This window comes from Grampus griseus (assembly GCF_964374135.1).
Source record: "Grampus griseus genome assembly, chromosome: 9".
In the NCBI taxonomy this organism is placed as follows: Eukaryota; Metazoa; Chordata; class Mammalia; order Artiodactyla; family Delphinidae; genus Grampus; species Grampus griseus.
Window position 1 is genome coordinate 96052341 of NC_139003.1, and position 13124 is coordinate 96065464.

Below are 13124 nucleotides of genomic sequence, written 5' to 3' on the forward strand. Positions count from 1 at the left end.
GATCTGCTGATGTCACAGAAATCCGACATCCTTCTTAGGGGAGCCCACGGCAATGGCCGAGGACTACACTCAGCCTGTAACTCTACTTTTGAGAACTGTAATCTAAATATATAATCTAAATACGGGGCACGCAGCTTATATAAAAACACTCATAGGTTCAAGCACCAGACACACCCAGTAGCGCGAGCTTTAAGGCAAGCAGATGAAGGTCTGTGAACACTCTGCAGCTACTGTACCAGCTTTAAATGACGAGTGTGGATCGTGTCAGTGTGTGGACTGGCGTCGCCTCACGAATGGCTACAAACGCCGAGACCGTGGAGCCTCGAGGGCTCGAGGCCATGGCCTGCAGGTGCCCACGGCAGGGCCATTAGCCCCACCTGCAGGGAGAAACCAGGACAGTGAGCCGAGGCGGGTTCTGGGACAGAACAAGCCACGGGGGGAGGCCCCGATTTCGCGTCTCGGGAACCAAGAAAGGAGCTTGCCTCAGAATCAAGAAGCCTCATTTAACATTCTCGAGTGTGGGAGGGAGGGAGGCAGGAGCTGTCATCCGGGTTTAGCTGCCACCCCTGCCTGCTCTGAAAGCCTGCCCGGGCGTGTCTGATGTGGATCCGGCTCTGGCAAGGAGGGAGTGGTGGCTGGGCATCAAGGGGCATGTCTGCACTGGCCTGCTTGGGAGGTCAGGACCCGGACCACGGACTCTGGTAAGGTGACAGGCACCCCTGGGGTGACCCCTCCTGTCCCAAGTGGCCCCCACAGAGATCATGCCACGTAAGGCCTGGGCTAGTGTCCTGGGGCAGCCGTAACAAAGCGCCACGCGCTGCGGGCTTCAAACAAGACTCTTCTCCGTCTGGAGGCTGGACGGGGCTGCACTCCCTCCAGAGCTTCCAGGCGACCTTGCCTTGCCTTCACTTCACTCTGTGTCTGTCTCTTTTCCTCCTGTAAGGACACCTGTCACTGGATTTAGGGCCCACCTGGATAATCCAGGATGGTCTCATCATCGCAAGGTCCTTAACCTCATCACATCTGCAAAGGCCCCGTCTCCAAATAAGGACCTATTTGCAGGTTCTGGGATCTGGCGAGGACATCTGGGGGCCCTTTTCGGCCCACGCAGCCTTTAGGAGGAGGGCCCTTGGCTATTTTCCTTAATCGCCCCAGTGCCCAGCACAGGGTCTGCCACTTAGTGATAAGCAACCAACAAACGTCTGGGGATCGACCAACCAAGGCTCTGGGCCTCACTTTAAGATCGAGGAACGGAGGTCCAGTGAGTGGGGCTGAGGCACAAAGCAGGCCTGGCCACCTGGGCAGCCACGCTCTCCCCCTCCAGAGGCTCGAGGGAATGGCACTTGTTCTGGTCAGCAAAGGCCCCAGGGTCTTCACACATCAAAGCCATGTGCTTACTGAGCTACAATATCATCTCAGATACGTGGTCCTCAATGTTACCAGTAAATAAATAATTACACTGAGAACACACCCAACCTTCAGCTCCATAAGCAGCAATGTGTCCATTAAGACACTGGCATCGGCTGTACCCGAGGACCGTGGTCAGGAGGAAGGCAGAGACAGGCAGGATCCCCGCAACTCCTGAGAAGGTGCACGCCAGGTGTGCAGGGGGCTGGGCTGGCAGGGAAGCTCCGGAAGAGGATGTGATGCTCTAAATTAAGTCCTCTTCTTTTTCTACAAGTGGTGGAGCAGCATTAGAAATGTGATGCCATCCACGGATGATGAAAGCCACTCGAAGGAACCTCGGGAAAGAACCAGCCCAGCACCTGCAATTCTGAGAGGTGTCTCCGTGGACCTCGCAGGGTTACGCAGGAGCAGAACAGCCAGAAGCCATGCTCACAGGCAGTGACAGGTGCACCGCAGCCCGTTCTGCTTCTTTATAACTCCTCGAGCAGCAGGTGCTTGGCAAAAGCAAACTGGAAAACTAAAAGGCAGTCAGGGCACAAGCCTCCCCCTGGACCAGAGGAGGGCCTGGGACGACCACGGGGCCTGGGAGCATGACCGGACACCGAGGCCGTCTCATCAAGGTCAGCAGGGAAGGCGACGCACCAGTCTCCCTGCTGGCCCGGGGCTGTTGGTCACAAGCTATGCTGCGCCGCTGCCAGCTCTCCTCCCCGCGCCTACTCGCTCCTGGGTGCCTTTCAGCTGAAAGTTAGAGAAGGAGAGAAACGGGAGGCTTCTGGGTCTGGGGTCTGGCTCCACCCTGAGCAAGCTCTTCACCCTCTCTGAGCGCCAGCATCCTGATTTGTACAACAGGCTTGCAGAGACGAAACAGCACCAACAGGCACCTCACAGAGCCAGGGCCAAAGTGTACCCAATAGATGGAGGCCATAATTACAAGGAGTTATTGCCCTGGCCACGAGCCACGTCTGTATTCAGACGCAAGTTGCACAAAACACGCAAAAAAGGTGACACGGCTCTGGAACAGGCATGAAGAAGTCAACATCACCTCTGGCAACGAAAATCCCAAGAGTGAGGTACCTGCTTAACAACCACATCTCTGCAGAAGCCACGTCAAGTACAGGGAATCCTCGGTACCCTGATCACAACCCCGACAGACCTGTGTGTAAACAGTGGCTGTGGACCTTCAGCGTCCAGCAATGAGGTCAGTCTTTCCATCCCAGGTGGGGACTCGAAGACAACAGAGCTGAAGACAACAGAAGCACCCCTCAGAGGGAGCAAAGCACAACCAGCTGTCTGCCGGGACGAGCTCTACGTGCACAGCTCTGGGCGGTCCATCAACCCCACACAGGAGGAGTGAGGCCCAGCATCCGTGGACAATGGGGCACCCAGGATCACGGGTCCACGCTCCCTGTGACCACTTGAGCCATCATAGCGGCGCCGGGAGAGGGTGGGCTGCCTGCCGCGGCCTCCCGCTGGCTGCCTGCGTGACCTCGGGAAGCGGGGGGATAATGAGACCCTGGCTTCCTACTCCCCACAATCGTGGGAGGTGCAAATGAGACCATGCCCATGAAGGTATTCTGCAAATGGAACTGGTGGTTAAGAGCATGGGCCGTAGTCTGGGGAGCGGCACTGGGGGTGGGGAGGCACGGGGGTGAACAGACGAGCGACTGAACCCCAGGGTGATAAGGGGGAAATCATGACTGTTGCACACTAGTGGCGAGAAGCAGAAACCTCGGAAGGGCAGGGGAGGTGCGACAGAGCACGGTTTAAGCAAGACTCGGGCAGACTTGGCCGGCGCTCTGCCACCGGGTGTTCCTGTCACACAGAGGGGCCTGTGTGTGCTCGGGGGTCCCGGGCATGCCGAGACCTCCAGCTCCCCCAGCAGTGATGGAATGCTCTCCACTCCACCGGGTTTGTGTGTCTGCGAGCTGCGAGCAGCCAGAAGAGAGCGCCGCGGGCCTTGTCGGTCAGGACCAAGCAGGCAGGCCCATGGGCACCTATTCCCAGAGAGAGTGGATCACGAAGAAACGGCTCACTTTGCACATATAAAAAACATGCCTATATAAAATTCTGAGGTCTTTTGTACCCAAAGACTTAGTATTTTTCTTTTCATCTTTACCCCTTTCACCACACCCTGGTTAAGCATCCCAGCAGGAAGGAAGAGGAAAGGAACGAACCCAAATATATAGTCTCCCTTCGCTGTATGAAGCCTCTCTTCGCTGTATGAAGCCTCCCTGGGTGCTGCCCACTGACCAGGTGCAAGGCTCTGACGAGGGAGGATGGAGCCACCGAAGACTCTAGTAACTGGAACACGTACCCCTTCGTTTGGATCTTGCACCCTCGGCTAGCTTAGCCAGTTGAGACCCACTTTGTCAAATAGGCTGTCTGTTTGAATTTAGTAACTCTGCATCCCCCAGACCGGCATTCATGAAAGCGACCTGCCTTTTAATTTTTAACTTCTTTGGTTTTGCCGTAGATGTAACTGAATCCCTGGAGAGCAGAAGCCTCTGGAACTGAGGGGACATGTCCGGTGTGAGCAGAGCCGCGCTCTGGGGACGATGCCCCAGCAGGACCTCCTCCGTGGTCACTGCATGCGGTCTGTGCATGGGCAGGACAGGAAGCAGTGAGAAACACTGCACTCCAGCGCCCCTCCGTTTGTTGTTGACACGGGCCCCACCTCAAGGAAGCAAGCAGTGGGACGCCGAGAGGCCAAGGCTGTAGATGCAGCAGTGACAGTCAGCTGAGGCCCACAAAGGTGCCCTTCGAGCTGCTCGGAAAACACCGAGGAAACTCCCCAGCTGGCAGAAATCAACATCCTCACAGTATCACTGCCCACACTTACCAAAACGCACTTCCCGGGTTCAAGGCTCCAGAGGGAGCTCTCGGTGTTGATCTTGTGGGTGAACTTTCCTTCCATGAGGACGCGCTCCCCGTTTTCCTCCAGCACGGCCACCCGGATGGAGCTGCTGCTGAGGGCCACAGAGACCTGGAACAGAGCGGAGGAGAATCATCTCGCGCTGGGAAGGTGGTGGCCGGCGTGCTCCAGGGTGGGAGGGAACGGAGGTTTCCAGGGCGCCTGACCACACACTGCAGGAGAACAAGATGCAAAACCAGCCCAAAGGTCATCAGGCTTTCTGAATGACGAAAACCATACCATCCAATTCACACGTGAAGCAGCCTCTGCATCATCATCTCCTTCAAGGAAACGCACTAGAAGATGTCTCGATACGCGTAACGGTAACGCGGGGGGCTTTGTGGGAACCGCTGGTTTCCCGCCGCAAACTCTACTCCTGTTAGGGGAGGCCAACTCCCTGGGCAGAGGGCAAGCAGGGCCGGCAGCAGGAGCTGTGCTCCCCCGACGCCCACCCTACTGTCTGGCGTGGACAGCAGCCCTGCCCTGGAGGACACGCCCGGGGGGCAGAGCAGCCGCGAGCCCGGCTCTGCTGCCTGCCAGGAGCTGCTGTGCCACCTGTGGCCACAGCTCAGCTTTCACCCAGGACGGTGAGGCCAGGTGCTCTGGTTTTATATTTTGTCTTTGTTCTCCCATCTCCTCATTCGCTGGAAACACCCTCTCCCTGCTCTCACCGTCTGTCTCCACAACAGCACTGGAGCTGCTGGACTGGGGGCCTTATTTCGTGTGTGTACCCCGGCCAGCAGGATCCCAAGCACGTGGACCCCAGGACGTTCAGCAGATCAGTAAACAGAGAGGAAAGAAAACAGAACTCCGGGTTTATTTTTCCCCCACTTCTTCTAAATTCTAAATTTTGCGTTTTATAACGTAAAAATCTTTTATAATAGTATTTGCATAATGTCCGCATTAGGACTTTCTCACAGGTGGGTGGTGTCAGTCAAGGCGTCAAAACAGTCTGGAGATGGCCCTCCCATGTCACTTGCGAAGTGCTTATTAAATGCACTTGAAAAGAAACCCTCAGTGTCACAGAATTTTCAAACTGGAGTCTACACCTGTCAGTGGAATCTGATACTATAACCTACCTGTATTTTAAATAACCATAAATAAGCGATGGAAAGGAGAGAGATGCCTGCACACACCGTGTCCGCATGCAGGTCCCAGGGGGGTCCTGTGAGCCCCAGCTCCAATTGCACCCAATTTCTGAGAGAATGTACCACTTAACTCGGTTCTGCTAAGGCACGGGCACAACTCACTTCACTCCCAGCTGCCCAACAGCGGCCCAGCACACTCCTAGACAGATGCAGACAATCGCTGGCCGAATCGCGTGTCCCTGACCACGAACTCGGATGTGCGGTGAACACCTGACAGAGCGGACCAAGGCTCCACCAGTCCTGGCCTCCCAGGAACAAGCTCACTTTAACAAATAAAATCCTCCAGCCAACTTTATGTCACAGGATAATTTCCAAACCTGGGTGAGCTTCTCACAATGCTCGTCTCTTATACAAAGCGGATATACCCAAGCACCGAGGGGAAACCAGACCAGAGATGCTTCCAGGAGCTCCACAGTTCAAGACGTCACTCTGGGAACAGGCGGCCGTCTCCTGAACTCCATGACCCACAGAGATGACAGGAAGAAAGCACGCAGAGAAAAACCCCAGACAACACAGGGAAGAAGGGAGAGGCCAGGACAGAGAAACTTTCAACAACTCAATGGAGAGGAAGGAGAGGCGTGTGGCGAGAGACAGCACGGAGCAGGGACAAGCACAGCCGAGTGGCGCTTCTGACCAGCAGTTAGCAGGTATGGAGCATGGAGGCAGAGCGGCTGAGTCAGTCCACGGGCAGCCGTGCCAGCGGAAACCTCGTGAGAAGGGATAAGAACCCACTGTGTGCCACGGAGCTACAGGGGGCCCTGCTCCAGAAAAACTGGCCGGCAGTCTGAGGGAACTGGGTGGACACCCAGCCCAACACACTGCATGGCAAAGCCAGACAGTCAACTCCTCAGCTGTGAGCAGCGATGGGAGCAGCAGACCTCAGACACGTAAAGGAGAAAACCATCAACCTCATCCCACACTCCAAAGAATGGGGAAGATTTTTTTTTTTCTTTTTTGCCGCACCACGCAGCATGCGGGATCTGACCAGGGATGGAACCCGTGCCCCCTGCAGTGGAAGTGTGGAATCCTAACCACTGGACCACCAGGGAATTCCCAATATATTTTTAAAATAAAAAAACTAACACGGAACCAAGGATTGCATTCTATGAGAAAAAGCAGCAGCACAAAAAGACAGACTTAGGTTAAAAAAAAAAAAGTAAAGATTACAGAGCTAATTAGGAAAAAAGGGAATTCTAAAATATTTCCAATTTATACCCTCGGAGAGATCTGAGAAGATACGGTATCTATAGAACCAGAATAAAACATGAAAACAGAACTAGACAAAACAAACGCTTAGAAAAAAAGAGAGTGAAAATAAGATTTTCAACAGAAAAGCTGGAAGATAAAGTCAAAGAAATCAAGGTAGAGCCAGGAACCAATCCAGGCAATCAGTTTGGCATTCCAGAAACTGTGACAGCAACAAGACAATTTTCCAGAGCTTAAGAAAAATATGGCTTCAGTTTAAAAGGACCCACTGAGGGCTGAACAGGACGAATGAAAGACGACTTCCACAAACTCATGACATTTCATACCACTGAGTATTTAAAATAAGGTCTTAAAAGTTCCAAATAGGAGGAAAAAAGTTTACTCACAAAGAACCGGAATGGAAGACATTTCTAGAAGCTGTAACAGCGGATGTAAGAAGACAGGAGAATAATGCCTTCAATCTTGTTAGGGGAGATTTTTTTTTTTTTTGGCCACACTACGCGGCTTGCAGGATCTCAGTTCCCCGACCAGGGATCGAACCCGGGCCACAGCAGTGAAAGCCCAGGCTCCTAACCACTATGCCAGCAGGAAACTCCCAAGAGAGTATTTTTTAAAGTTAGAATTCTATAAAAACTCAAACCACAAAATAAGCGGAAGTTTAAAATAACCGCATTTTAAGACATTCAAGAACACTGCATTTATTACCACACATCAATTCGAGAAAGTTACCTGCGTCTATACCACAACAAAATGAGGATGAAAACAGAGGAAGATCCTGGATGAGGAGGGGGGTCAAAATCCACTCATAAAATGAGTAAGTTCTGGGGATCTAATGTACAGCATGGTGACTGTAATGAACAATACTAAACGGTACATTTGAAAGTTGCTAAGAGAGAAGAACTTAAAAGTTTTCATCACGAGAAAAAATTTATAACTATGTGAGGTGATGAAGGTTAATTAAACTTATCGTGGTAATCATTTTGCTAAATATACACATCCCAAATAATTATGCTGTACACCTGAAATTAATACAACATTATATGTCAAATATATCTCAATAAAACTAGGGGAAAAAAAGAGGAAGATCCAACAAGGATCTAAAACACAATGAATTTAACCTAGAAGTGCAGTGAAAAGAAGTTCTAGGATGCAAGCTATACAACCAAACTAGAAAATAATCAGTCCTGATGGGAGTCAGAGGTGAGAGGGTCTGCAGGAAGTGATTTCTGGACAATACACAGTACTAGTGAGAGTCTGAATAATTCTGAGATTATGATGAAAGTGTACTATTTTTTGACAAGAAAAAAAGAAAGACAGTCAGAAACTCCAGAAAAACAAAAAACTATACAAGAAACTACTGATCCAAAGGGATGTAATGAAAATGGAATAAGGACCTGCAAAGCAGCTTGACGGGAGGAGCAGCAGAGACCAGAGCCCTGAGTGTAAGGGGTGGTGGGCTCAGGGCACTTGCACTCTCAGCGTCCTGACAGCCTGAGCCAGATGACATGGGAAATCCTAGGTCCCCTGAGACTTTCCCGGGCAGCCACTCTGGCTGGCAGGCACGGCTGAGGCCCTGGGGGCATGGCAGCAAACACCAGAGACCAGAACCGCCCTGGTGGGGCCGACAGAGGGAACTCGGGGTGGGGGGCGCACATCATCTGTGCTGAAGGTGGGGCTGCGAGGCTATTTATTCATAGTTGACAACTTGACAACATATGCATAGAAAACATCTGCCCAAAGATCCCAGGAACTAGTACTGTGATTTCTGAGGTTGGGGTGGGGGCTGGTATAGGATAAAAGGGCAGAGGCAGGAAAGAAGCCTCTCCTTGTACATTTTATTCTTTTGAACAGGTAAATGTCCTATGCATTCAAACAAAAACAATTTTTTAACAGATAAATGCAGCCTATTAGCCTTTTCTGCTATGGAAGTTTCCTATAAAAAGGAGTCTTCCTACATTTTTTCTAAACGCCTTCTAAGAAGGGAACACTGTGTAATAGAGCTTTTAAGCACAAATTCCTACAGCTGAATCAAGCTCTGGGGCACAGCGTCACTGTACAAGACATGCCCAGGGGCCTTGGTGCTGTTCTGGAAGGTTCCCATGGTGAGGCGAGAGATGGCATGCAGCATGGCCGTGAGCCCACCAGCCAGCAGGAAGGGCCTCATCCGTCAGTAAAGACCCTGCACAATCTCCGAGAGGAAAGAGAATACTGAGAAGGAAAGTAATTCACTTGTCACTCAATGTCATCCAGTCATGACTGTGTGCAACAATATCATGACATTTTCCACGCAAAAGACAACTGATCAGACAGGGTGGAGGTGGGAGCCGGGTCCTGCGCTCCGCTCCACCACCGTCTCACCGGACAGTGTGGCGCCCTAGAGGTTTAGGTCTCCAGGAGAGCTCTCTCATCTTCAAAATGAGAGTCAGACTAAAACTCTCTGGAGTTCAATTTTCCTGCATTAAAATCCTATGATTCAATGAAATGCCAGGTTTATAACCAGCCCCAGCTGACATTAGCGATCACACACATGACGTCCTGATGGCAAAGTTCCTTCTCCCTACCCCATGGCTACACTGAGGAAAGAATGGGGAACTCGGCTGCTTTTCCCGTGCAGAGCGGACAGAACAAAGAACGTGATGAAGCAAAGACCTAACTACATTTCACTGATGAATGAAACCAAAGCTTCATTTCGAGAAGTTTTCCGTTAGATGCACCAGCAAAATGATAAAAACAACACAGACAAAAAAACAGTCGCATGTAAAATAAGAACGCTTGAACTTAAAGCGTTATGCACATGCGTTTATCTGTCCCCCACTACCCTTGAGAGGCAAATACGTTTTCCACAGGGAAAAAATCGGCAAGGAGTAAAGGAGGGGCAATGTTCTGAGTCCTCAAGCACCAAGCTACAGCTGAAGAAGAGGGGGCCCAGGACCCCCCTGCATTAACCCTCAGTGCTCCCACATCTACCCATTACCCCCAACACCCCTGGCCCCTCACACACAGAGCTAACAACAAATCCAGAACAACTGCGACATCATCAGCTGAGCCTCTACAATCACAGCTACCAGCATGATGCTATCGGATAGGTGCCACAGACAAAAACCAAAAATAAACACTGCTGACAGGTAGCCGTGACAGGTACCGCAGGCAAGAGCTGGAAAGGAGCCAGCCCAGAAAGAAAGTGGCAACTCAGAAAAAACCCTTAGGCCAGCAAAAGCCGAGAGATACAAAATAAACTTATCCCTAGGTTTAAAGTGAGGCATGCCTAAAACTCTTTAGATCACCAAGAACTAGAGAGACCATGCATTTTTCAAAGGCTGCAGTATAAAAGCGACCTGGAATTTGAAAGTTGCTAAGAGAGTAAATCTTAGAAGTTCTCATCACACACACACAGTTCTGTAATATGGTGAGCATGTTAACCAGACTTACTGTGGTGATCATTTCGCAGCACACACAGATATCAAACCATTATATTGTACACCTGAAACTAATATAACATTGTATGCCAATTATACATCAATTTTTTAATGATATGGGGAAAAATACTACTGAAGGAGAAAAAAAATTCAACCACGTAGGAGACTAGTGTAAATTAAGTCAGCAGGTGTCACAAAGCGCCAACACTAGATAAATAAATGCCTTACGGGGAACATGCCTCTTCCAATCCCAGCGTCACAAACACCCAGGCTCATCCACACCCCGCGAGTGGCGGGAGCGCTGGCTCCAGAGCAAGCCAGCCTGGAGAGACCCTCACCGTCTCCGCGTTTCCCCCTGTGCACACCGCAACGCCTCGAAGGGCTGCTGGGAAGAAGGGCCCGAGGGGTGCCCGGCTGCACAGAGCTGGTTGAGCCAACAGCCTGTTTATGCTCCGCACGGCACCCGCCACACCCTGGAACTGTACTGGCGCACCTGCTGTCATCAGCTGAGCCCCACGCAGGTCAGCTCCAGAGCAGCGATCTTGTTTGAGTCTTGGGGACCATCATGTGGTCAGTAAACGTCTAATGCAGGAATGAGCAAAACCCAGGGTTATCCTCAGTGAAAGCGAGGCCATCTCCTCCCAGAGGTCACAACAAGTGGATTTAGGAGGCATAGATATGACTGAGGCATGACAGTCTGTCCCTCAGCGCAATGAGACGAAGGACAGGCCCCTCACAACACACCGCTCATGGCAGGGCAGCATCGTGAGACTGACACCCCCATGACCAGGGTGCACATCTGAGATGCTGTTTTCAATGGGAAGGTTTCCCAGATGGCTGTGGGAAGTTCAGCAAGAGATGCCAGGTAACCTGTGTCTCTTAAGTCAAAGAAAGAGAAAATAACTAGTTGGTTTTTTTTTCTTTCTGGCCGCACAGCGCAGCTTACGGGATCTTAGTTCCCCGACCAGAGATTGAACCCTCATCACCGGCAGTGAAAGCGCGGGGTCCTAACCACTGGACCACCAGGGAAGTCCCCAAAATAACTAGTTTTAGGTTGGGCCTAACATAAGTCCTTCCAGAGAAAGCTCCAGAAGTTCATGGAGAAGTTAGAAGACAGACACTAGACCAGGATGCTGTAACATTTTTAGCCAAGTAGTGAAGTATAGTTACCAACGCTTTTCATAATTTATTCGCCTACACACAAGGCAATCCTACCAAAAATCAAAATGAAAATCAACACCTGACCCACTAAAACTCTAAAGGATGCTAAACAAACTATTCTGACAAGGAAGGTCAGCCTGTACCCACTATGACCCACCACAATCAGAGGGAACACAGTCATCAAAAGTAGGACTCTGTAGTGATGACCCCTAGTTACCTGGTCTGACCTGGATCCTAAAGTCCATTGGGTCACTGGTCACTGAGCCCTGGTGAGATCTCCTGGGATGGGGTGGGAAAGGGAGAAAGGGAGGAATGAGCAGACAGTGCTGCTGCAGCCACCATCTCCATGACACCCTGGCGCACACCCACGTGGAGCCGTGAAGGCTCAGGGGCTCCTGTCCGGCTCCTGTCTTCTGTGCTGCAGAATGAACTGCATTCGTCTGACACTGGCGGAAAGTAGCCGTATTCTTAGAGGCTTCCCTGGGCCCCACCCGGACTCCTGCACAGGGCAGGCCTGTTTTAGGTAGAGTCTAGGGAACCAGGGAGGGAGCAGCAGGGGCCTCAGGACGGGGGCGGGGTGGAGGGGAGGCCTGGAGGGGCTCACTCACTGCCCAGAACCTGGATCCACACACGTACCCAGACCAGCAGGAGCCACTTTACAGGGCATCGTTTCTCGAAAATGCATATGAAACTCAACTTCTGTTTTACATGCTCTGGGACCTTCTCTTTGAAAGAAGCCAGCAGTTATTTCGCTTTATCAAGTGAGGAGTGGGACACAGGGAAAACAGCATGAGCTTCAGAAGCAAACACACGTGAATCAAACCACGGCTTTACCACTGCACCCATTCAGCCATTCACTCCTTCAGAAACATTCGGGCAGTGCTCACTGGCCCCGGCACAGCAAGAGTGACGGAGACACATGGTGACTTTTCCACGTCACCTGGATAACCAAGTAACTTCTCTCGGCCTCAATTTCTCATCTATAAAACATAAAAGATACTACTTACTTTGCACGTTGTAGTTTCTCATTATGACTGAAATAAGGAAACAGTTTCTGGCATATATCGGAATTTTTTGTATTACGGATTATAGTAACAATGTCCCATTTCACGTGAGAGTTTTTCCTTTAAAGTGATGCCTACCTATTTCCAACGAGCTACAATCATGTTATTCTCAGCAACGTCCCCAAGTAAACATCTCTCTCCTGCTAAAAGATTAAATTTCTACTCACTCAAGCTCATTAAGATGGAGAAATCAACTCAAGCTGTAAATGTTACAACTCCGCAGAGCACAGGACTGGAAGTCCACTTGTCACTACAGAACCTATAGTTCTTTGCTTTGCCTCTTGGGACTCCACTTTCTCCATCTATGAAATGGGTATAACAATAATTGCTTTGCCTACTCTGTAGTGCTTTTGCAGAGACTAAAGGCAATAAATGATATGAAAATACTGTCATTAAAAAACAACAACAAAGCTCAGGTTCTATTCACATAGGGGGCTGAGCTGGGTCTCATACTTGACGTGGTTAAAGAGGATATGGGGTGGCAGGCTTGTGACTGCAGAAAAGAAGCGGTTTTGTGTTGGTGGCAAAACGGGGAGACCAGCTCCAGTGCAGCCCACAGCCTGAAGCCTATGCCCCAAGGAAAGAAGCTGAGCAGAGAAGCTGGGAAGAACCCCCGAGGTTACCTGCTTGCCCTTCACCACGTGCTTGGGCACCGGCACCTTGAGCTCCAGGTCAGTGTAGTCCTGGGACCAAGCGTAGTTCTCACGCACAGCACCATTGTAGCTGTCGGGGTTTCTCTGGAACTGCTCCTGCCTCCTGAGAAAGAACAAGAAGTAAGATGACAGCCCAGGCCCACACACAGGGCAGGAAG

At 50.9% G+C, this 13124-nt stretch overlaps 1 protein-coding gene across 1 annotated transcript in view; it reads right to left on the bottom strand.

Moving 5' to 3' along the window:
- The window catches only part of NUDCD3 (NudC domain containing 3), a 72863-nt gene that overhangs the window by 10697 nt on the left and 49042 nt on the right, over positions 1–13124 (bottom strand). The window contains exons 3-4 of the mRNA XM_082662118.1: positions 12937–13069; positions 4247–4390 (exon numbers count right to left, since the gene is read on the bottom strand). Of these exons, the coding sequence (XP_082518244.1) occupies positions 4247–4390; positions 12937–13069 (277 nt within the window). The remainder of the gene's footprint in view (positions 1–4246; positions 4391–12936; positions 13070–13124) is intronic.